At 42.1% G+C, this 26,510-nt stretch overlaps 1 protein-coding gene and 1 long non-coding RNA gene across 7 annotated transcripts in view; one reads left to right on the top strand and one right to left on the bottom strand.

The window, feature by feature from the left end:
* Nucleotides 1–26,510, top strand: part of LOC122571346 (ETS-like protein pointed) — a 142,172-nt gene that overhangs the window by 8,380 nt on the left and 107,282 nt on the right. For 4 of the 6 annotated variants that reach the window (XM_043734970.1, XM_043734975.1, XM_043734973.1 and 1 more), the window contains one exon: nt 7,456–7,663. In XM_043734970.1, the coding sequence (XP_043590905.1) occupies nt 7,456–7,663 (208 nt within the window). Of the gene's footprint in view, nt 1–5,636; nt 5,846–7,455; nt 7,664–26,277; nt 26,406–26,510 lie in introns of those variants that run through there. The other 2 variants (XM_043734971.1, XM_043734976.1) reach the window with 2 other exon arrangements.
* LOC122571361 lies at nt 386–5,613 on the bottom strand. Its single transcript, XR_006318035.1, has 3 exons — nt 4,800–5,613; nt 1,212–3,836; nt 386–1,113 (listed from the first exon to the last, which is right to left on the bottom strand). It is a non-coding gene; the product is annotated as an uncharacterized LOC122571361 (long non-coding RNA).

Genomic DNA, 26,510 nt, shown 5'->3' with positions numbered 1-26,510 from the left:
TCGTTGTCCTCTCTTCGCCTCTGCTCGACTCCCCTCCTCTCTCTGTCGACTTTGCTTCTTTTCATTAACGAGCCGAGGGTTGACGGAGGAGAGCAACGTCGTTATACAATCTAACGGACATCTCGTGGCGATGCATGCGTTAGGAGGGAACCCTCTGTTACACGTAGAAGCTTAAATGCAACTCACCGTCCAAGATTGAAATTGAATTTTTAGAATGACTTTTAGAAGTGCGATGATTCAGTTTCGTTTCGTTCAGATGTTTCTCGCAAGAGTTCTTGCTTCTATGAAAGACTATTTTGGAGATGCGTGGCTCACGTTTTCTTGACAGAAGGTAGGTTCTTTTTCTAGAGGGAAACGTTGAAAGTTTGATAGGGGACACGTACTCTATTTTGAGTGTTGATTATATCTTTGGTTATTCGAATGACGAATAGTAGTGGAAGAGAGGAAGTAATATAGGGGAATTTGAACCAGATTGATGATAAGAGCCTGTCTAGAACAATTAGCCGTTTGCAATCGTGCCCATTCGCTCGCCATCGATTCAGGATTAAACGATTTGGGCGTGGTGCATCCGTTTCCTTTCCTAGCTTCCCGCTGCATACTGATTATACCTGTTTTCCCCTGACAATACTGGTCTTGATAGATCGAACGAGCCAACCATTGGTTTTCTCGATTTTTTAAGAGGAAATATGTCAAAGGATATTTTCTTCTTGCTCCTGCTTATTACAGTTATTCGAAGAGAACGTTCAAGAAGCGCCTTTCTCGATTCATGATACCCTGGAACATCGCGTTGTCCATTTGACATTTACAGTCTGCAATCATCCTGTTTCCTGTGCAAATATTTACGAATTGCATCACGTAATCTTTGCACTGTCAAATTTCACAGTTATCCAGTGTTTCGTTCCGAGGCCATCTGTCAATGAATATTTAATAAGAGGAAAGCAGGACAGCTGTTGTCAGTGCAGGAACTGGCCACTTGGCCGCTTCTCTGCCGGAAGTCCTCCGCGGAACTCGTCGAAAAACGATCCCCTGCTCGCATTCGGAGGATCGACTCGAATCTCCCACGATTCTTTTTCTTTTAAATCACGCTACGTCCGTCCAAGATTCTAATATCACCTATATTAGGAAGAAAAGATCTGTGGCGTTAAGGATAATACAGAAGCAATGTAATTAAGATTTAATATTTGAAACATACGTAAAGCGAATAATTATACCTTTATTGCTATACATAGTCTCCTTTCAAGTATTGAAATTTTAAGTTACGTCGCTTAGCTTTTAAGTTAAGTTGCTTGTATCGCTCTGAACTTTGAAACGATCATCCTCCTCGCTGAAGTCCCTTCGTTTTTCTTATTTCAGGTTTTCTAGTTTCCAATGAAACTAACGTTCAAGGAACTCGACGAAGCTAATATGAAAGAGTATTCATCTCGGTAGATAGATTTGCTTACGATCGATCCCAGAGAGAGAGGGAAAAATGTTCACGATTATTCACGAACTTCTAAATATACGAGGCTAACCTTTCGGCTTTTAACGAGGGGTAATAAAATCCATGCTCGGTGCATATTTACGTCGCTAGCTACGGTAACCAGGTCGATGTAGCGGAAAAGTTTTTAATCGTGCGTGTCTTCTGTCATTCATCCCTGATAAATAGAAGCTGCGTATAAATAGCGAATGGGACGATGAATGGCGGACGTTACGTGTTCATCGACGTTTTTCTCTCGTTCTCGGTTCATTGATGATACTTACTCGGGCCTATCGGGACCCTATTCCCTCGTAATACTATTCGATCGATTCGTTTTCCCGATTACAACTATAAGACAGTATAAAACAAAATAGTAATACTCTTTCTTTAATGTTTTCTTTTTTTAACCTGGTTTAGTCACGCTTTGAAATTCGTGCTCATTAGCGAATATCCTGTTTATATAATTACGTTTCGCAATTGTCCATTGACGATATCAGTGAAAATATAGGCTGGAATTAGCAAGTTTAACGTTTGACCGGTTTATCGACTATCTTGGATCGAAAATGGTAATGTTGAACGCTTCCTCGCGAGGCCTTATCTTATCGTAGTCCACGTGCGTGCAATCAGGCGACATTCGGTCTCAGAAAACATTGATATTACGTTCATTGACGGTATGTCTGACCATTGAAATGCGCTCAATTTCGTAACAGCTGTATTCTACCAGCGCTTGACTATCTTCGAATTGGCTTTGGATCAATTGGAAGATCGTCGAAAGACTCTTTGCAAGCGAAAGAAAGAATCATTCTCGCGACTTGATCAGAGATTCTTTTAAAAAATTTAAGACATATTTCCATTCAGTGTCTCATCCTTCTCGATTATTCCGCAGCTGCTGTTGCATTTCTCTGCTAATTATATTACTTTGTCTTTAATCTCTAATCACGCTGTCAATTAATGTAATTGCTAGCGTTAAACATGAACAGTCGAACGTCTCGTCCGTTCGTTTTTCATTTGACACACGTCTCCAGTTGTCGATATGGTTCGTTAAGGAACCGACGAATGTTTCACGATGCATCGTCGTGAACCGCCTGAAATCTCGACGTTGAACGGATTCTCTGCGTTCGAAATATATACTAGTTTCTATTTCGTGCGATCGAGATAATCGAATCAAGACGCGACTTGCAGGTTTCATTGAATTGGACGTTGAATGTTTAAAGATGGAATGGTTTTTAGACGAGTCTCCAAGTGGCCGAGCCACGATTCGATCTTGGAAAAATATTTTCGACCGTTTTTGCTCCTGCTGCTGCGTGGCTCGAATAGATTTACATGTCTGAAAGGACCATTACTGGGAACGCGGTTCGACGTCTATTTTTGCTCGCACGTTGGTTGAAACAATCTTGCCTATTGCTCGGTGAACTCGTTCGATATTTCTCGTGAGTCGTCTGTCTTTTTTCCTTGGCTTCTTGGCTCGCTCTGAAGCCAATTGGTTAGAACGATCTTTCTAGTATTCTTCGAAGTCACGATAGAACTCCACTTATTGGGATGAAATTTTAATTAGTGGCCAATTAACTGTACTGCCGTCCGAATCCAATTAAGCGAATGAAACGTGGAATTAAATATTCAATAATTTCATTAGCGTTAAAAATCAGCCACAAATTTTTGCTTCAATTTCTATTATTATTGGACGTAAATAGAATCTCACTTCTATTAGCGTTTCGATATCGACATCTTTGATTCGAATCAGGAGAAAGAAATATTGCCGATCTTTGCTCGGAGAATGAAGTTCGGTTGCAACATTTGTTCTACGAATGCAACCTCGGCTGTAGCCCGATTCCCAAACTAATGGCAAAGATTCAAGAAACATAACTCTCCGACTAAATTTCCATGCCGAAACGTTTCAGAATAATATGTTACCACACGATGAAGGAGCGCGAAGAGAAAAGAAAGAAACGTAGAAGCAAATGGGGGGTAAAAATAGCTGGCGATCGTGGTAGACGTGAAACGTGCTAATAGCTCCTTTTCGTTTCTTCCTTTCAAGGGCGTATTCGACGATCTTCTCTCTCTTGGCTTTCGCTGTTGGTCCTCTCGGTCAGTCAGAGAACACAGTCTTTTAGCCGGCTCCCTCTTCGTCTGTTCGCTTCTCTTTCGACGATTCCTCTCTGTCCCCCTTCTTCGTAGACTCTGTTACTCACTCATTCAAAGAACGGTTCGAGTCCGTTCAGAAGGAGTATAATGCCGAGTTTCTTGTACGAACCAGGTCGTCGTGCTGCCCAAAGGTGCGGACTTTGTGCACGAAGATGGAAGCTTAACGCTTTACACGAGGATATTCCCTTTCCTACCGCTCCGATCGTGCTCTACGATCCGACTGGTTCAGAGAATCGTGCTATAAAATAAATATAAATTGTGCTATAAAATGATAACCGTACACACCGAGGCAACGTGTATTCTACCAATAAAACGATAAAGTTATCTGTTAGGGTTTTGGGGAATTCGTGGAAGTTAATATTTTGTAGGGAGGGGACATTATCTAAAATGGAAATGAGCGTTCGTTTTCTTTCTTCTTAGAAAAGAAATAGATGGCTCGCCCGAATGTTTCAACGGTGATGAATACTCGTTGCGTTAATTGTAAAGAATAAAGGAGTGGGAGCTGTACCGTGACGTTTTGGCTCGGGGATAGGCAACGCTGATTTCCGAGAAATAATTGCGAATTGTATCGTTCGCAATTCGTACGACGATTAATTTATCTAGGCGCGAGTACAATGCACACTCATCGATCGCGGTAAGTGAATTCGCGTAGACGATGTTCCCTTCTTATCCACGTTTTCTTCTCGTCCAACCTCGTTGAACATAAATGTACGAGGAAAAGATACGGAAAACCTTGGACTTATCGTTTCTAGACGGCTGCTTGTGCAAATTGTAAACGATGTTCATCTTTCGCTATAAATATATAAATTAAGATCTATCGCAGCTGTTGCATACTAAATATTTTGTACAGGTACTTTGCCGTATTATGCGCATTGTGTAATGTCTCGTAAATGTATAAACGTCCGTAGTTTAATCATTACTGTTTCAATTTAATCTGTTAACCCGTGGCATTAATCTCCTCGTTCATTGTTCGTCAAACTCTCGTTTCTTCCGAAAACAAATTACATCATATTTACATTCGAAAGAATTAAAACCAAACTGTCTGAGATTAATTTGACTTTTTTAACTTTAAATTTCGTAATTGCAGAAATTCTGACGAAAGGATGACACGGTTAATAGGTTAAAAAATACATAAGAGAAAAAGGTGAAGATATAAATCAAAACGATAGCTTTATCGAGACTCGTATGTTATATTGCTTACACGATACTAAAATAATCTCGATGGCTGGTCTCACGGATCGGGCTTGGCAGTTTGGTTCGGAAGCAAGTGGCCTGAACGTACGGTCACGTAGGTCTAACGTAGTGGAACGAATCGGCACGGCTCGGTATCGTTCGAATGCCGATGATGAAAGAGGAAGAGATAGGTAAACAGATAGATGAACTGGCAGAGAAAGACGGCAAGCAACGCGTGACAAGAATTACCAGCACACCGCCTCTCTGCATACACGTGTCGTGTTCGTATGTGTACAGGCAATACGTGGGGGAAAATAATTATCGTGTAAGACAGAGGGGCCGTTGTTCGATTCACGATTTAATCGGCTCTCCCATTAACGCGAGATCACTTTTCTTACTTCGCGCTTTCATCCATGGAAAATCTCGCTCTATTAGACATAGAACTTGTAATACTCCTATGCAATCTTCCATATTCTAAACTTTCCATTGAGCGTTGGTATCGTGGGCGCTAGCGAGCGGTATCTTTAGAAAACAGAATACTTAGAACGATAGCAACGCGATGTAGGGAGATAGGAGTGAAAAGCAGTCTGAATATTCGATGTTCTTTGGTGTTCAGTTATCAATAATGTAGATACATGCAAATATTATATACTCATGGAATCTATATCTTCTCGCAAATGTAAATACTGATTATCCTAGGAAATGTGACTCGATGCTCGATTCTGTGATTATCATCTAAACACCTTAAATTCCAACATGAAAATCCTCGTGGCGCCAGGATGGCGGTTATTTACCGAGTTAAGTCTCGTTCTCTACATTTTCCGTGGTAAATTCAAGATTTATGTACTGTAGTTTATCGAATTGATGCGTGCACCATGCACTTGGTTGGAGTGCCATCACCGGTATGGTCCTGCGTCTATGACCGACGAGCGTCTGGTGATGGAGGAAGGGTGGCTGATGGACTGGCTCTCCGGCGACAGCGGAGGAGGGAAAAGTGGAAAGAATTAGAGGGGAAAGATGCGGAGAGTGCAACGAGGTGGGCGAGACCTGGTGATAGAGTGCATCGTGAGAGAGGTAAAGGGAAACAGAGGAGAGAAGAGCAGCGTAAAAGGAGAGAGCAGATAGGGAGAGGGGACGAGAAGCGTAGGTACGGCGAGGTTAGAATGTTGCATCGCGTCGCAGCGCTGTCGTTGCATTGCGTACCGTTGCGTCACTCTCTTGTGCAGCGTTTCATTCAACTTGGAGTCCCTCGCACGAAGGTCAAGCGGTCGTAGCTATCGCCAAGCGCGCCGACTCTGTTGCATCTTATCTCTCTCTCTCTCTCTTTCTTTCTCCTTTTCCCTTTTTCCACCCACCGCTATCGCTGTAATATTAATTTGTCGGTCATCCTCGGTCAGCTTGAATTTTTTACATTTTCGTAACATTCTTCTCGACGTAGCGTATATAGCATGATGTATTTTAAACGAGTAATAACTCTATGAAATCTCCCATGAAATTCGTCCTCGTCGGTACATTCATCTTTCTTCCACCTAAAGTTTAATTTCGTCTCGATCAAACCGTTGCGGTTTCTCTTCCCTTCCCTTTCCCTTCGGTCTCTTTTCAACATATCTCTGTCCCTCGTGTTTCTCCATCTTCATCGATCATTCAGTCATCCGTCTCGTTTCTTCTCCATCTTTTTCTACCTTGTGATCTACCTCCCGTACCGTTTCTCTCGTTGCCCGTTTCTTATTCAGCGATTTTATTTCTTTCTCCCGCGTCGAGCTCTCCTTTATCCGCCCCCTCCACCTCCTGTCGTTCTCTGCCCATTCTCCTCCCTACCGTTGCTCTTTTTCCGCTCTTCTCCCCTTCCGGCACGTCAACTCCAGCAGGTTCACCGTCCATTCATGCCTCTACCGAGACGCCGTCTCCTCGCGACTCTTTCATCCTACCTTCCTACGATCCCGACCTTCTTTCTCTCTCCTTCAGCCACCATCCCTCGACGATCATTGATTCTTATCGCTCTCTTCATCGAGTTTCTTCTCTTCTCTGTCTCCGTTGTTTTACTTCTCGTTCTTTAATGTTTCACAGATCCTTGTTTTGGCTTGGTTCTTTCATACTAGAATCTCCTCGGGCTTGTTTCGATAACTGTACCAAGAACAGATACAAATCTGTACGTCATACCATAATAGTATCATAGTACGAAGATAGTGAGAGTTACGTGGATTTGTCTCTTACGGACAACAACATACACTAGGCAATGATCTTTAAGTAAGATTCGTCCATTAGTTGCGCGTGAGATAATAGTTAGAGTGAATGTCGTGTTCCGACGAACTGTCGCTTTAACCAATGCATCATCTGAAATGTACACGCTATAAGAATTTATATACACATCTGATTACATTAACATATACGTATACACTGTAACTATAGCTAAACACTGGCCGTCTTTAATTTAAATAAGCCAACAGCAATGTCTAGTCTGTCGTAACTGTGAAACTAGACTATTCGTAACATTGTCTAACATCGCTCTCTTATGTTAAGAATAATGGTAGTGTGAACGTTACCAATTTATTCTTTTTACTGCTTTTTTTTTTAACCAATCTGATTCTCGTTCACGATCGATATTAACAAAAACGGAGCAACAATGCATCATTCTGTCAATAGATCGAATTAAAAAGAAAGTCTCTGCTTTCTTCTTCTTTCAGCGCGATGCCAGAGGCGTGGGCAGCTATCTGGGAGGCGGCAGCATTAGCGACGGTGGCGGCATGTTAACGGTTATGGCGAAGTTGATGAAACAAGAGCTGGCCTCTGACGCCGAGGAAGAGGGCCTGGTGCCTGCCCTCTCCGGCAGGTTCACCTCGATGCGGAAAGTGCCCTCTCTCTCCGACCTGTCCGATCCGGAGAGCTCCTTAGGTGAGTTTTTCTTTTCCATTCGACTTTTCCCTATGTTTGAAACGCTTACGGTAACTGGAAATCACATGGCCCGTTGGACGATCGTAGGTTCGCCGAGCATCAATGAGGGTTCTTGCTTGTTAAACCTCGTCGATGCTCCGGGTTAACTGTCCTTGCGGATCGATTCAGATCTATATCTGGGAAATTGACGTGATAGAGAAGAGCTTTAGTTACTTTTGACAAAAATACTTTCAATTTCAATAACAGATAGCGTAACGAAAAGATTCGTAATTAGTCTTTTTTAATCGACGATCTTTTGCGTCTGACCAAATGGAACATGTTCTTCGATGATAGCCATAGAATGTTGGATCGGTAACTTGAAAAATATTTCTTGGTATTTAGTAGAAGCTTCTTTATACTCTACGTGGGTAGATAAAGTCTACGTTATTTCTCTTTGTGAAGGGATACACGATCGAGGGACCCTTTTTAAACTACGTAGCAAGTATCGCGGAGATTTTTCCTGCTAATGATAGCGGGTCTATAAGAAGCACAGGCCGCGAGTTAATCAAGGGTGTTAATCGCATATTTCCATCGCCTTTGTGCTCGATTCGCGCTTTATTTGTCTCCAATATCGTATTGATTCAATAACAGGCCCGCGATTTCCAGTTCCGTTTCTCGCTTTAACCCTTTCGCTGCGCCTTATTCAACGTGTTACAATTTAGTTTTACTTTTATATATTCAAATATAATTTCATCGAATAAAATATGGAATTGAAATAAACTTTAGAGATTTACGAAAGCTGATTGAAAAGCGGCAAATTGAGATTGTTTAAGAACCACGTTGATCATCTCGATAAATCGAAAAGCAGAGGAAGACCGACAAATACCGTTTTTCTTCTGTTTCTTTAATTTATCACAGAATTTACTGTTATTATCCTCTATTCTTTTCGCGTAAACAAACTTACGAAAGTAAATGCTTTGTATTTGTACGATCAAACGTTAATCGCCAATTTACGCTGGAATTTATAATGAAATTGAAAAATTGACAAAAATCTAAAGTCGATCGATTCGACCTCTGAGAAGCATAAATGTTATCAACGAAAGGGTTGACGAACGTATAATTTTTTCTTCGTAGAAGAGCTCACTCCTAGGTCGAACGATTATTCACGTTTCATATACACGAGGCGATCGAACGATCGCGATATATACTATGTAACTATGCAATTTGTCCCGGGGTATCGGGTGTTGGCGTGAGAAAATGACACGCTCACGCGTGTGTTTACCCGGCCGGTCTAGTAATCGTCCAGGCAAATGTTTCAATTAGCCATGTACGCGGCCATTGTAGTTTTAACGCGCCACAAGATACCTATTGTAAGCGGTGGAGGAGAGAAGAGAGGGAGGGAACGTTTCGAGGCTCCCTTGTGTGACGTTAATTCACCGCGCGTTTCAGTAGCCTGTGGGGGAACGTTGAATTTCCCGCAGTCTCGCAGGCATATTCATCGGGCATCTTTATAGTTAATGCACGCGGTTATATGTGCCACGAACGCGTAACAGGTTTCCGGACAGGGGAATAACGTAATTGTAATCATAATCGCTAATTTTCCTCTTTCCCTTTTGCGTGGGATTAGCTGTACTTTATTTTGAGAAAGTTTGTTCGCTTTTTTGACCTCTTCATTCGCTAGGTTGCTAACTAATTTCTTTAGAATAACTCTGAAACTCGAAGGAAAAGTAGTATAAACTGAATGAATCTGTAATTTGAGGAAACTATAGATGGTATAAGTCGATTTTTAAATGGAAGAGCGTGTGATCGTAAACGTTAGAACACTCACATACGCTTGGAAATCGAAAACAACATGTTCTACATAAATACGAATTTTCTGTTTCTCTCGTTTTTGATATGACGATATCATTCTAAGTACTTTACTTTTCCGCTAAGCCTTCCAATTGATTATGGAACACGTTGCATACGCTACATCGATGAAATTCAATAAAAGTCTTGAATTGAGTCGTTTTGAACGCGAATACAATGTTATTGATAGTATTTCCCAAAGATTGCAGAGCACACGTATAAAGTTTCTTTTATTCATTTGGATATTCTATTTTCTCAAGTATCAGGCAGTCGATCGGAATCGCGCGGAGTCAGCGGAAAATCCTTGCTCGGTTCGCTCGTGTTTTACGGGAGGATGTAAAAATGGCTTGGAATTTTGTTTACCACCTCGAGGGCCGAAGATGGAAGGGTTTATGTGGGTAGTCGAAAGAATTCTGGAATCAGCTATTCCAGACCTGTGTCTCTGTTGAAACATGATCGATCCAACGGCGTGGTTGTAGTGTCCTGTTAACTGTTGGATTGTGACACTAAAAGGTGCACTTACATCGAGTGATGCTTGCATAATATGAGCGGTAGCTGCATAAGCACTTACTCGTGTATAACTTGTCCGATTAGATCGCGCAGACCGGCTCGCACGACGTTGCGTGTTGCGCTATTTTAAAATTTAAAACGGTGCGGCGAGGAAAAAAAATGAGAGGGTGACCGATCTTAGGGAGAAAGAGAGGAGAGTATCTTTCGTGGCACTTTTTTTCCACGAAAAAAAGAGATGAAATATTCTGCGAAGAAAAGGGAAAAAAATGAAAAAGAAAACGGATAACGTTGGCCGAAGCGTATGCTCGTACGAAAATTCTTGGAAGAGGCTTTTGAGTATTAAACTGCGTATCTGTATTCGAAAGGTACAGGACAATTGATCAAGAGCGCATATAATAGTCTAAAAATATCGCCAGTCGATTTGCATACAATTTGCTCGACGCACGCGGCGCGAGTCTCGTGACGAACAAAAACGAATTCCACGAACGACAGGTTGGTTAGTCTCTATATGGTGACCCATAGAGGCGAGAAATACGGAGTACATATATCGAAATATCGTTCGTTCGAAAGATTGATTGACGAGTAAATCGCAGAAAGTGCAGTGCCTTAACAGATGCGATATGTTCGCTCGGAGAACACACTGTCGGAATAGTTGAATATTAAACGGCGACTCTGTCCATCTGTTATCTGTCCAGTTGTTATCAATCGTTTCGATCGGTGTCTAGAGGTGAGCAAAGGCCACCGTGGAGTATTCTCTTGCGAAATTCCGTCCCGTTACGAGCCCTCGTTCCCAATATTTCTATTATACAATCTGTACTGTTTTAATGCAACGTCTGCGACCAAAGGAAGAAGCTCGACTCGTCCTTGACAATGAATACTTCGACGATGCAATTGCGTCAATGCTGTCGGCAAAGTGGTTAATATGCGCGATGTACACATTCCCTTTCCTTTAAGGAACCGACCAAAATATCGATCAACCTTGTCAGCTGAGGAAAGAAACATTCAACGATTCATCGATCGAACCTCTCATACTTCGACCCGCAGAATCTCTAAGAAATTTATTTCATAATGACGAATATGTATATCATTCGTATAAATATTATTGTTCATAAATAGCTTCAAACCGAAAAAGAATAAAACCAAATTTAATTCTGTCGTGTTTATCCACGTTCGTGGTAATTGTAATTTCAATTGAAATTGGATTTCTTAAAAGACAGTCGAGTAGGTGAAGATAAGCGAGGCACGTGGAAATCACGAAAAATTGATGGAACGTCGTCGGAGGAAATCGGTTGGCACGGAGCATGGAATAATTCTTGTTACTCGCGGCTCGGCGAGCACGATCAAAATGTAGCGAGAATTTACGAATTGGATAATCAGCAGCATCCTCATTAAGGCCCCCCCACTGAACGCCCCCGCCTTCCATTCTCCTTTACTGGCGTGTGTACGTGCGCGTGTACGCACGCACTCTGGCCCGCTGCTGGATCGTCGTCCACCCACTTATCTACTCCTCTACGTTCGCGCTCGTTACGCACACGATCACAATTTTTCACTGATTCCACAGTTTTCCAGTTCTCGCGTGATCCATGAATCATCCTTGGCAATGTTTTAACACGGTGATTCCATTCCACCGCGCTTTGCTTTCCGCCAATGCGATTTTCTTCGATGAGAAACCAGAGGATCGGGGAAACATCGTCGAAAGAGATTCGCTTGTTTCAATAGAACTCAGTTCGATCGAGATCGAATCGAATTTGTCGAAACTCAGAGAAAGCGAAAGTTTGCCTGGTAGTTTAAAAAATCGATTCTTCTATCGGGAAAGATATATTTTTGACAAGAAGAACTAAAAGACCTAGGCAGAGATTTGTTTCGTCTGTCAAATGTTATAGCAAGTACCAGGATCGGTAAAACAGAAACGTTTAATCAAACGTGAATGTAACAAACGCATCGCGGTTGTAGTAATTAACGGTTTCGTTACGAGTCATTCAACCTTCGTCAGCGTTGACGTTACTTTAGTTACACGTCGACATAGCGTTTTTCCCATGGAAACCGTCGAAACGCTGATATGCTGGTCTGTCGAGGCTGATGGAAAAATTAGAATTCCAAATCAAATTCCAGCTCGCGAAGGCCAGCCTCACTCACGTAACTAGTTACTGATTAACGCTAGTTTTTATCTGTTTCTTAATTTTTGCAGTAACTCGATGAATATCGCCGTGTTAGAAACGTGCCTCGAATTAATCCTGTATAAATAGATTTGTGTAATTTGTATGCTTAAGATACAAAGTCTACGTACCGTCCTTAAATTTAGAAAAAGACCTGGTAACCGAACTTGCACACATTGTATTTAAAGGAAATGACGCGATCTAGTAGTATCGATAAAATTAAAGATTCTCTAATTTCTGACGTAATTTCATTTCGACACTTTCCTCGGGTAAATATCTACATTTCTCCCATTCCTCTCGCAAGTGCGTTAATATACTAAGCAAATTGGTTTCGTGTTAATACGCAAACGTAAACGTAGAATCTCTAACAGAATGCGACTTCAGTTGCACGTACGTAACTAAACTTTCATGGCTGACTCTGTATATATCAGGTTTCTTCCAAAAAGAGACAAACGTATAGTCTTTAGTCCCCGAAGATTAAATAAAAGATCGGTTCCTTCCTGCGATGGGGAAAGGAATTATTTTATTCGAGCGTAGTTGGAACGAGGAGACGTTTACATTTTCCTGACGGCCGCAGGAGGCCATTGAATAATGCAAGTTTTCTCGGACTTAGTCGTAACAACCGCTCTGTTCGCCATTGTTACCGGATCTCCTTTCTCACCCCGTTGCCACCTGATAGGACATCTGATGACAGTTGCCGGCCGGAATGTTTTATGCAAATAGCCATTGTCCACGGCGACATTGACGCGTACAAACGCGTGGAAATTTTGTTTCTTTCCGTGTTTCCTTCCCGTTCAGTCTTGTCGGACTGGAAAACCGACACTACGGTAATAAGAAAATTGCGTACACGAGCACGACGGCCACCTCTCGTTCCTCTAATTATCGCAATCGCGGCTTTCGAGTTAATTAATCGTCCGGTTCAGCTCTACTCTTCAGAGCAAAACCTCACCCGTAGCGGTAATTGCTCTGGCTAATCGCGCTAATCTGGATCACGTGTTTGGCGATAGAAAAGATAAAGAGATAAAGATTTGCGACTAAGGCAGGTGTTCCTGAGAATGTTTTTGTGGTTTCGTTAAGATAGTCCGAACAGTGAAATATATTTAGAACGAGATTGTAATCATTGTCGGGTGAAGTTAGATTCGAGGTACAGTTGCTAAGGTAGATGGAAATTGCGTGGAGATTAACCCCGCTATGCTATTTCCAGTATTTCGATCGACGATCTTCGTTAACTGCGATCAACGGAAAAATACAATTCTCACAAAGGGTACTTCTCAATCCTCGTAAACTTGTACCACTCTCGTCCTAAGCTCGTTTTGGATAAAGGTAACACACCGTTTACCTTCGAAAATTCGTCGGTTCTCTGAAGAAGGGCTGTAAAAATCTGTCACGTGTCAAAGGAAAAGCAAGCGAAGGTTTTCTCTTCCTTCGCCGGCACCACGTGCGATGCAGAACTCGTTCGAGTCGAATCTTTGGTCAAAAGCAACCGGATGTTCTATATACGAACCTGTAACAAAGTATTCGTGGTATTGATCTAGGGATCTTCGTGAGTGGAACTCGATGGATTGCGTGAAAAGATGCGAGCAAACGCTGCGAAATTGCGTTGGCAGCAGAAAGACTTGGCACAGGTCTGTCCTTCGGTACCGTAACACATGATCGTGGAGAAAAGTGAGCGTGGTTGGCTCTCTTTCTTCGTCGTAGAAGGCCCTTCGTAGCACACAGGGCACGTAAGACGTCGAGCCATGCTCATCCGGTGCTCGCTACCTGGCTGCGGAATAAATTGTGTGTGTGTGTGTGTATTTATATATATGGGTATATATTTATATATACATATATACATATATATACATATATATACACACATATATATATACACAACCATCACTCACTACCCAGGATCGCTTCTTAGAATGACAAATTGGATACCGCGATCGACAACTCCCCCGCTTTTGAAAATCTTGGACAACTTTTTGTAACGTAGATTGACCCTTTCTCGAATCAATGGTGAAATATTTCATTGTTTCCTGTGGACGATTCGAGGCGCGATTATTCGATGGTGTAATTGGTTGATCAAAAATTTAGTGCTATCGAGTCTGGTAAATAATTTGTTACGTTTCTTCATGCGGTTTCAATTTGTTTTACATGTTAGATAAATTGGGATGAAAAATAACGGTCGGTGATTGAAAAGTTGAAACGGTAAATAATGTAACAAATCCAAATATAAATGAGAAATCCATACATAATTGATTTAGAGTCAACAGTTACGATTTTAGCTCTACCGTGACGTTAACCGTAATAGCTAAAATAAATTATTCTACTATTTACAAGCGTATTTAGAATAGAATTTACGCTTTTTATCACTAAAGCGATAAATTGTTCTACCATTTAGAGTCATATCCAGAATAGAATTTGCATTATATTCCATCAGAAGAATCAGTTATGTATTTATTCGATTATTTATAGTCGTACTCGGAATAAAATTCACACTGTTTTCCACTAAGGAAGATCAGCGTTTCACTTTTTTCTCCATTTTCTACCTCTATTACCAAGACGTCCAGGCAGAAAAGTGCCTCTTTGTTGCAAAATTTGGCAATTCATGGATAAGTATCTTACTATTAGAAACATCGCTATTCCATGGGCAGTATATAGGCAAAAAGATAAAACAATCTCGGCCATAAATCTAATCTATCAGTCCTATCTATACCTACAGCAGAAGGTTCATCGTTAACTCGTAGAATATCCATTGTACGAAACTTGGAAGTCTCTAGACACCTTCGTGAAACATTGCAAAACGGACAATGTAGGCGTCGACTTAACAGTCCATAGGTATTTCTTGGGCTGTTTCGATTAAAATTTCACTATAAACTGCATCAGGTGACAGGCTGCGCGATGGCGCGTGTCCCTGTCGCAGAAGAACGCCATTTAGCATTTAAGGGGAGGGGAAAAAAATATTCGTCTGCCTTGTACGACGAGTGATTGATAAGATTCATCGGTGTACAAACACACAAGCAGACAGGAGAGAGTCTAGTCACGTAGGCCAGGGTACAGTAGCGTTATTTAAAAGTGGCGGGACAGAAAGATACGAGCGCGCGAGCTGAAGTTTTTACCAGGCATCCTCGAACGCGACGACTTTCGAATCAGATCCTTTACATTTTCTTTTATACGGTAGACACATGCTTTTTTCCCTACGAGCGCGATATCGGTGGTGTATATCGACGAGAGACAATGTCGTTGGATTTCTTGGGAGAGGAAAAGACGAGTCTCGTGAAATAGAAGGAAAGAAGAAGTCACTCTCTGAATTGTTTAAAGGTTTAATATTATTTTGCAATAGCGGTGGAGGATTTAGTAGGTTGAGAAGTGTCGAAGCTAGTAGCGTTTTTGACAATCGCCGTTAAGTCTCTGGATTCAGAATTGTATCGTTCTTGTCTGTCACTGGCATCTTGCTGCTGGATTTGTTCTAGAACTGTTTAGTAACAGATATGCTCAAGTATTAATATATGTTTTTAAACTTGTTAATTCGTTATTTGAAAAAAGTATATCGAAAGGACAATTATGTGGCTGCTCAATAGATCGGAAAATTCCATTGCAGAAAAAAGCGGTACGCGTACTTAGAGCATACGTGTACCGTCCCTCATCTTTCTTCACGTCGCTCAGCTTCGTTCGTTTTACTCTTTCCCATTTTCTATATTCGTTTGTGAATGCACGTACTTTCCACAGTACACGATGCTTTTTCCACGCGTACACGTGGGAAAGGATATCTTGGTTTTCGAAATGCAATTCGCGGAATCGTCGTCGTCTGCATAGTGTATCTTGCAGTCTTGGAAGACCTTGTTTGCCACAGGGGGAAGTGGTTGGTCTTTGCGAATTGTTTTCTCGTCGATTCTTGACGCTGACGCGAAACAGACGACGAAGTTTTCGAGCAATCGAGAAACTGAGAAATTCACCGTATCCGTGTATCGTTGTTCGTGTTTTCCATTTTGGCGGGGGATCGTCGCAAAGTCAAAGGCTTCCCCACGAGGCTGTCGGTAAAAATTAGAGATCGGATCGTTGGAGTATTCGACACGGAGAGAACAGGAGGGAAAACGTTGAAAGGAAAAAAAAAAAAAAAAATGCGGTCGAAGCCTGACGAGTGCATGAGAATGTGCGTGATCGTGGGGAAGAGCGATTGGACGAGGGTGCACGCTCGAAAGGATCATGAAAGGGAAACGTGAACTTATGGGACCACGTTGACCGGTCCCACGCTTCAGTGTCGCTCGCCTTTTTTGTATATTATCCACCGCTTGCATTCTACTTGCGTCTACCTGTTACTCCTTCGTACGAGCTTGTTCGATCAATCGATTATTTTTAACCCTTTTCATTATAATTAAATCCTCTACCTTCGTGCAACTCTTGTCGGATTCTTCTTTTATGCCGTTGTTAACGATAAAACGATTATAATGGTACGTAAAACGTAATTACATCGGTAGCATGATAAAGCAGGAGAAAGAGTATTGTAAATGGAGCTGACCCTTTTGGCAGAATGGGTAGCAGCCAATTTGGACATTATAGAGGCATCAAAGCGATGATGTAGCTACGTGGTCAGGCAATTGAAGCATGAATTAAAATCCTGTAGGCTATCCTTCGAAATTTTTAACTAATTAATTCGTACCCTTAATTCGTACGGTCTATGGTCATATAACAAAAGATGACTAAAGACAAGTTAATCTCATTTATGTCGAATATGATACTACAATCCATCGTTAAGAGAAATGAAAGCACACGGGAAACAATAGGAGACCCCTGAACAAAGAAATTATTATACCTAAAGATGGACGTTTCAAGTGAATAAGTTACAATCTCTCCCTTTCCCTGTCCTATTTGTTCTTCCTTTTCGTACATCTCAAGCTATAGCTACGGGTTACAAGTGCTATCTCTCGACGGTCGTTTCTGAAAAGAAACGTTCGTTTGTCATCGAAGGGAATCGATCGTTGGCGTGGGCCGTTCTCCCGAGGTTCTGCAGAGGGTACAGCGAAGAAGCATTGCGCGAAATGCGTAACCGCAGCTGTGCGTGCGGTCGAGTCTCCCCTTTCTCTCCTCTCCTCTTCAACTTCTCGTCCCTGTCTCTCGTTCGGCCCGGTTTGCTTACCTACCGGAGACCAGACGCAGATACAGTTCTCACGTCCTCGATCCCGGGAGACGACGATTTACAGTTTCAAACAAACTCTTCTCTCCCTCCCTCTCTCTCTCTCTCTCTTTTTCTCTTTTTCTCTTTGTCGTTCTTTCCCTCATCTGGGCCTCTCGTTTGCCCGTGGACAGATGCTGCGCTCGTGAAGAGGGAATTTCAAGATTTCCAAATTGCCCTGCGCTCGCTTGGAACGCTCCTCGAGAACTCTGAAGAACGGACCTTCTTCAGAAGCTTCTGCATAGAGAGGAGTTGTCGTTGAGTCTTATGTATATATATTTTTCTTGTTGAATGACAAGAATAGTAGGAGTAGAATGGTAGGTTATTAGTATGGGTTACGCCAAGGAAATTTATGGAGGCGGTCCTGTGTCCGTTCATTGATACTTGTTTGTTTGATAATGATGGACGTTTATTGTTAACAGATTCATTGATAAGTTGGTTAGTTGAAATTGTATGTTTCTCTTGTTGTTAGAGAAGAAGAACAGGGGGAATTGGAACGATATAGATTTTATCATTCTTCCGTTGATCGTATTTAGTAAACTCAGTTTCAATTCGTGAATTCGTTATTCAATCTGTATATATGTTCTTCTCGTCGGAGGAAACGAATAATAGATAAAAAGTAACGAAAGCGATAGATTTTCGTCTTGTAATGTGTTAATAGAATTGGCGAGGACCTTTCAGTACCTCTTTCATTGACACCTCTGTCTTCGATAACGAACGCTGATTATTTTTGGTAAATTCATTGAGAAATTTACCTTGCCTCGGTTAAACGCCGTGAATCGATCTCTGGAATCGGTTATCGGTGACTGACAGCTTGTTGTTTCAATGATTTATACCGCTGCTCATTCTCCGAACCGAGAATGCGATGCATCGATGGTCTATTTTTAGACGAGGGATATATATTCTTCAAGTGTCGTTCTGTTTTTCTGCCGCGAATTTCTCCCTCCGATTCGTTCTTCGTCGTTTAAATCCACTTCCATTTTTGTCCCTGATATTTTTTGTCCCAGCGTAGATCGTTTATAAAGGATCGTTAATAATTCATAAAAACAAAGAAGACTGCTATTCTTTCAGATTACGTAATCGCGAACGTGTTACCATCGATTCGCAGAATAATCAATTTCGTTCCTGATAAATCGTAAATACCTTTGATAAAAGTACACACGACGCGTTAGCGAGTGAGTTAACGATTCGTTCGATTATACCGGTTCGATCGGTGTTTCTGTTCGCCTTAAATAGACGTTGCCGGGGGCATTGGTCGGAGGCGTTCGATAGAAACGAACCTTTCTCTCACTGCCCGACACCTTATTGAGCGGGATTTAAAGATAGTTTAGCCTCGTGAAAAATGCATACGCTTGTCGCTCCCCCGATCCGTGTGAATGATTTTGCACCGTGTCGTCGAGGTCACCGATCGAAACCGGAAAGTGGCTACCTCTATCGGTGCTTTTTAACCTGATCCGTGTAGAGGGACTTCGAGGTCTTCCACATAGGCGGCGTCGTTGTCGTTCGTGTAACCCACTATGGGTAAAACAGGAATCTTCCTGGGTCCGGAATCCGGGGAATCCTCGAGGTTGCGTTACTTTGGCGAGCTACTTGCGAGTTGTTAGCATTTACATACACGTAATTCAACAGAGCTTTATAAAGTTGCATTACAGTAGCACTGTTCCTAGTGATACTGACAATATGTAAATCATTCTTTGATTCCTTCTAACTTGTATAAAATGTAAAAGGGGAAGATAGTTGCCGTGTTCTTCTCATAATGAAATTCCGAAAACTAGCACCTTATTCTCAATACGTGGACCAAATTGTTTCCAATCTAATTCAGATCCGAGTTATACTAAACTTTGAGGCCTAAAGTCTTTCGAGATGACCGTAATCCAAAACACGTAAGAGTTACGAACCGGGAGAGAAAGAGACAGGCCTTGGTGGCTTGGTAGAGGGGAGATGCGGTCGATAAGGAGCAGATAGGAAGGTATACACGAAGGGAATAAAGGAGGAAGGAGAGAAACAGGTAGCAACAGGTTGTGACGTCACGAGGCGCCACGCGACTCAGCTTCATTCACGAGGAGGCAACCGGAGAGCCAGGCCGCGGAGGGTGGACCAGGAACTAATAAACGAAGCGGCTTCTCGTTCTCGTGTTTTCTCACGTGATTCGACAAGCCAGTTTATCTCCGTGGACGGCCACGAAACCCGGTCCGGCAATTAGTAGCCCGTAACGGTTTAATTCGCCCCGGTATCGAGTCTTGATTTCTGATTTTCAGATTGATACGCGCTAAGTTAATGCGTTTCTCTGGCTGGTATTATGTTACGGATGTCGTTAAAAACGTTTCGCACAACCCGATTCGAATTAACGTTTCGTTCTGCTCGAATTAAAATTTCCAATCCGATCAACTTGACTTTTATTCTTGAATAAAAATTATGTTGCAGACATCGAAAAATAGATTATGAATTTTCATACAAGTTTATATTTTTACGAGCGACAAATAAATAGAAAATAATTAAAGATCTATTTCCCCTTTTCCGAGTTGAAGATATTTTTCGATGTTACGTACAATCCGCGGACTATTGCGTATTAAAATTTCTCATAAGTGCATAAAAATCGATATGTAATCGGATATAAAGGAGCTTAGCTTGTACTCGTATTATGTTTGCTTACGGAGGGTTAATTAACAGGAAATTGTATGATCTATAGTGGGAGTAGACTGTTTTCCTTGAATTTGTTATTGGGACTGTAAAAGCATCCACTGTAAAAAGCATGCAATTTCTTGGAAATTTCAATACGGCGCCGCTGTCAGGCCCAATCGCTCGGAATTACTTTACCCCCACCGCGTGGTCGCCTCTTTTTACAATTGCAAAGCGCAATTACCGCGAAACCTGCTCCGTTTCTTGCGCAACGTGCAACCGTCCCGACGCATCGCCGTTTAATATAAATTGCGTCAGCGGTTGTAGTGGTCAACACAGTAAAGGGAACACCTAAATTGAAGCATCAAGCAAATGCATCGATCGATGCACTCGCATTCAGGATCGCATGCATCGTTCTATCTTTTTCAATACGGTCTCAACGATAGAGCTATTGTACTCTTCTTTCCTTCGAAGTATTCCGCCAATTTGCTCGCAATATAAACATGAACCTTTTCCAGTTTAGACAGCGTGTCCTGTGTTCTGTTACATAGTGAAAGCTACCTTCGAAGTTCGTTCGTAATTTCTATGAATTTTCATAGACATTTAAATCTCCGTCAATGAATCGTCTCGCCGGAAGTGACTCGAAAAAAGTCGCCGTTGAAATCATCGCCGTATTCGTGTCTGACATAACCTATTGCCCAGTATTTCAACACTTACGATCCTTTCCTTTTCTTGTAAAAAAGATACCGTTACGATTGTTAGTCTTCTGTATGCCATCCTTGCTTTTAGGTGTTCCAAACCTTTTCGCTTACACGGTCAAGCGCTTCATAGTTGCTTTAGTAATCACCTAAGCGTGCCTTAGCTGTTGCAACATTGTATTAGACAACGCGATATCGAAGTATTAACGCTATCTTCTTTTATCGAATCGGAACAGTAATCCCTGTCACGTCTGTGACTCGTCGCCATAAGGATTATATAGTTTTATTATTATATTACATCGTTATCAAGCACCTTGCTTGTAATCGTTATCGTTTCCTATTTCTTCTATTGCATTCGGAAGCGGTAATCAACCGTAATTCTTTTCCTCGCGAGCAAAGAAACATCTGTTTATAAATAATTTGAGCCATTTCGAACGATTGTCAGTTCCTATTCGTTCTATTACAATTTCAAATGGTGATCATCCATAATTCTTTCGCCAATGGGACGGGAGAAATATCCATTTGTAGAAGATTAAGAAATTTGCTCGAATTTCCTCGAACGAACGACGTGTCGTATCCTTTCTCGAGGATGACCCCGAGTTCCTTACCCCCGGCCGTAGATCCACGAAGATGTTACCCCTACCACGTTGTGTCCAGGTCTGGGTTTTGCCTCCTGTAGAAAGAGAACCACGGAGAGGACAGCCGAGATACCGTGGACGATGTTGCCTGTCGACGAGGGACGAAGTGGAGGCAGGGGTAAGGAAGGAGAGTAGCCTCCCCACCACGTGGCGAGTAGCCACGCGAGTTCATTCATGAGATCGTGGGAACGTGGCTCACGGTGGGTCCGTTTTACCCCATCCTCCGGCTCCTTCGGCTTCTCCTTCCCTTTCCCTCGTCGGTGATCTATCTGTATGTGTGTGTATGTGTGTGTGTGTATGCGTGTCCGCGTTTCTGCTTTCTCTTGGTCCGCCGTAATATCTGCATCTCCCTTCTTTTTCATTTCCCCTCTCCTTTCTCCTTCCACCATTCTCTCTATTTTTCTCTCCTTTCTGCTGGTTTTCAGTTCAGTCTTTCTCCCTCTCTCTGTCTCTTTCTGTCTCTCGGCTATCCTTTGATACGTTGGTCGTCGTGACCGGTGTAGCCTCGTTTTTGTCTTTGCTCCTTCTGGACCGAACTTCTCCGGTTCTTTTGCCGAGTTTCGCCGCGATCTTTCGCCTTCAGGCCCTCTAACCCTTCCTGCCTCTTTTCAACTCGTTTCTATGTGCGCACGACTTTTTGTTTTCGTTAATTGCGATGCAGGCTGAAAGGTGGTCAGAAGCTCATTTGTCGGACGTGTGTATATGACTAACGAGCGTGGCTTTTTCAAGCTGAAGCGGACGAGCATCGGTTATCGTCGAGAAGTTTATCCACTGGATATCGAAGTTTCCTCCGGTTAATTAATTTGACGTTTCTTCTGGATATCTGCAATTGCTATCTTCCCCCCTTTCATCGGCTTAAGAAGCTTCTGTCTTGTACTGTTACTTTTCGATCCAAGTTATTTTGCTCCTTCTCTCGCCGATGATTTCTTTCTTCTTGCATAAACATCTAGCGCTTTTTCCGCTCTCGCTATACCCAGCGTCGGTCGTTTCATCCGCGATCCCTTCTCCTTCGAGCGAACTCCTGAGAAGTTCAGAGCACACGGGAGTGTACAGCGGTTGCTACAAGTTGCGTCACCTCGTCAACATTCGAACTAATTTCTCATGGAGCGTTATTGATCGTTCGCGAAGATCTGTATACTCTTCTTTATTACGGGTTTCTTTCGGGACCGTTGCGAAATTTTGGAATACGCTAATGCACGTTAATGACGCGTACGTGGAGGAAGGAAATGGTGAAAGAAACGCTCGATCAGAGTTTATGGTATTTCATAATCCATTAGGTTTCCTGTATTTATCTCTCGATCTCGGGAATATATCATCCTCGATCGTGACAAGGATAATGGACACCCTGCAGTCCTTTTCCCAGAAAGGAAAACATTCAGATTTATTTCTAATTCAGATTTATCTCTATACGTTACAACTTTTGCTAAATATCTTGAAATATTCATAAAGTTCATTACCACTGATGAGAAGAAAAAAAATTATTCGAACTGAAAGGATTTTTAATGGAAATATCTATCGAAAAGGAAGTCGAATTGGAAAGTTTTTTAATGACAAAAATTGATGTTTTAATAAAAAACGAGTGTTAACATCTCAAGGGCTCAAGTTCGGCTTAGTCAGGAAATATCGAACATTGCAATATCGGAAGTTCGAATTCGACTTGAAAAAGTGCGTTGACTCTCGGAGAACCGACTTGTTACTCCGTGTCCTTACGCGCAAATAAATTAGAGGAACGACGGACGGTTAGCGTGCCGTGGTCGTTACGCGGCAACAACCGCATTCGACGTTAACTGCTCGTTTATAGGGCCTGCGTACAGCTGATTCGTATCTTAAACCGCTGGCCAGGTGTTACATTACAGCTCGGCGTAACTCGCGGTCTCCGCGGCATTCTGTCGAAGAAAAATGATTTATCCTCGACAGAGGTATTAACGATGCAAATAGAAAGATCCCGGTTCGAGATTCCGTCGATCCATCGGCGAGATATCGCACCAGATCGAAACCTGTTGATCCACGCGAAGAAAAATGAACCGACGAAACTTCAACATCGAATTTTCTTTCTTTTCATCGGCAACTAATTTGTGAATTATTCGTGGGGCTGTTGGTGGTGTATGTGGTCTGGAATATTATAGGTCAGTGACGACGTCGTGATGGTATTTTGCACCGAGTGAATCCTTTTTAATTTCACGGGGCGTACAGGTATGTAAATTATCGGGTTCTCGACGTACCATCTGGTCAAAAATTTTTTCCGCGCATACTCATGGGGATCAAAGGCTTGAGATAAGGTTGCAAACAAACAATTTGGAAATTCAATTTTGCAAATGATGGAAAACATACGCGTTGGCAGTTTGAAATAAATTTTGGCATTGCTAGGAAAGGAAATATATATCATCAGATTTTTTTTCTAAAAAGAAAAATTTATAGATTTACAACCTGAATTATTTCATGGATTTACAAGATTCTTTTACGAGACAACATGTACAAGGTAATATATATTTTATTGAAATTTTATTAATCGTTCATTAAATACGCCATGATAAGTATTGATATGATCGAGTTAAGGAGGAAAGAAAGTAGGATAATAATTTCCAAAGAAATTTGTGACAAATTGGAACTTTCGCGGCCTACTGTACACGACGACCTCTACACGGTCAGCAGGCAGTGGAGACATAATTGCGGCTCGTCATCGTGTTGCAGAGCCTCGGGGTGTTTCTCATCCTCTTGAATCTTCGTCAACGAATGCTCGAGAAATTTCCCTCTTCCAGCTTAGCTTTCTCCTGTCCTTCGTAAGCCTTCAAAGTCGTTATTCCTCGCAAGGAAGACGAACGATCCTTCAGTAATCATTGAATTGTTGCTTGATCAATCTTCACCAATAATTATCAATTTCTAATCAGAATGAAACTATAAAACGATCGACTATCGTCCCCTGGATTTTTCTCAATTAACGAATCGATTCTACGCGAGCAAGTAGAAACAGAGTAGAGAAAAGAAGGCAGAAATAAAGCGAAAACGACGAAGAAGGAGCAAGCGAGCAGGTAGAAAAGCAACAGGGAAAAAGAGAAACGGGTTACGAAGAGGAGAAGAGCGGCGCACGAGGTGAGCTACAGAAAGAGAGGAAAAACAGAAAAACAGTAAAACGAAAGCAATAGGCGAAGTAAAAGGCAAACGGAAGGGGTAAAGAGAGGTGCACAGCTACTCGGTGCGTATCATACGCGCCATTACTCCTAGAAGATACGGCTGGCCGCGCATTTTACGAGCGAACGTTTATTCACCATTTCGAGCCTCTTAACGTTTGCCGCGGAATATCAGGCTTTAATACGTCCAGACGGCAGCCAACCACCTAAGCTTCGTTCGACTATCGTGTACACGCCACTACTCTCGTTTCTCTCTCCTGGCCTGCGCCACAGAATATACGCGCTTTTGAAAGGATAGATCGGCTACCAGAGAGCAGAGTAAACGGAGGGCCGCGTCCTTGCCCGGTGAGCTTTTATTAAACCGCTGATTAGTTTTATGCCTCAGCCTCCTCTCGTTCGATCCAACATTTCCGTTGAATTTACAGGGACACGCCTACGTTCTCTTTCTTCGCGTCTCTTTCTTCTAGGCAAGCTGCGTCCTATCCGTTATTCGTTCAACCCTCTTCGATCGAACGAAGATTACACGGAAAGAGCTTTGGTTTTTTCGACATGTTCACTGTCGGACAAACTTTGCGTGAATTGTCTATAGAGCAAAAGCGCCGTTGAATATATCGGCACGTATGAATCGTTAAAGAGATACGATGTATACTTTTATCGTAATATCGAATGTTCGTGGGCAAATCGAGTCTGAGTTTACGTTCGCGCTTGGGTTGTCTACGGAGAATTAAAAAACATTATGTCTTTAAAACTGCATTAGGAATATGTACTCATCAACCATAGGTAAAAGTAGAGATTATCAAGCAGTGGAAATAAAAATGATTTGTCTCATCAACTACTACCAAGCAATTTACTTAACTTTATCTCGAATAAATATTCCAAATGCCGGTAGGCTATAATCTCTTGTTCTTAAGCTGAAAAAGAGATTGTAGCGGCACATGAGCTAGAGGACAATTCAAATCGTGTTGTTGTTTTGCCTCGAAGTATCAATTTCGTTAGGATACACGTAATGTAATAATAAATAAACACCGCGCGAAACAATGTCGCCGCTACGTGCAATCGTCAAGCAAACTCGAATTCAAATTTTCCGGCTCTCCCCCGACCAGTATAAATAAACAAACGCGACCGTAAGAGTTTCAGTTATCAGTCAGTCGTGCGAATCAGTAAGTTTTTCAGTTTCAGTATTTTAATAGCGATCTATACACAGTCTTAGCGAATCAGTTAGTACAAGCGTCTCAGCGAATATTGTCTGTAGTTATTTATTTATTATTTTCAAATTTAACTGACGGTTATAACATCGACTTATTTCCTCATTCGAATCGACAACTCAACCAACCATCCTCCACATTTTTGGATTATGGATGACTAATCGAAAACTCACTTCCCTCTCCCCTCGATTTCCACGGATCTTTTATTTCCCAATGAACACTCGTAAATGTATCGGCTCGACTGTCGAACCGAATTAGGAAAATTTCTATTGAAACGGTTTCGAGGGAGGGTCGATCTCTTGGAAAAGTATAAAGAGGCTGTAATAACGACCGAGCGTGGACGATTAGGGGTAACCATTAAATATACGCCGTTGCAACAGGTACACGACCTGCACAGGCAACATCAGGCCGATGTTATTGCTCTCTCGGGAAGTCGGTAGCTGGGGTAATTGATTATCTTGCGCCCTTTATATGTTACGAGCCTGGCTCTGCCCTACCCTCTTAAATCCATCCTGCGCTATCTAAGACGCTGCTCGTTGCGTTCCCTATACCTGCAAATTATACGGCGGAATCGACCCTCTTTTTTCCTGTTTTCGCCACAGTGAAACGAGCCCAACCCGAGACAAGGAAAAAATTGGACCGAACGCGTTCCTTCATGGAAAATTCTTCAAGAAAAAGAATTTTAACAGTCACGATCTCTCGGTAGCATCTGTTGCGCTGTTGGATCACTTTTTCACCGAACACAGATGAAACTTTCAACGCGCATGTATAAACAGCCGAAGCTAATACGCTAGTATTAATGGGTAAGTATTCAACGGGTTCAAATGTTATAGCGTTTTTCGATCACGTCGTTTCCATTAAACCAGTTAAAATGACTGGCAGAAAATCTTGGGATTTTACAATTACTA

Source organism: Bombus pyrosoma, linkage group LG10 (assembly GCF_014825855.1).
Source record: "Bombus pyrosoma isolate SC7728 linkage group LG10, ASM1482585v1, whole genome shotgun sequence".
Lineage (NCBI taxonomy): Eukaryota > Metazoa > Arthropoda > Insecta > Hymenoptera > Apidae > Bombus > Bombus pyrosoma.
Note: the sequence above shows the minus strand (reverse complement) of the source record. Positions and strands in the feature narration are given on the sequence as shown.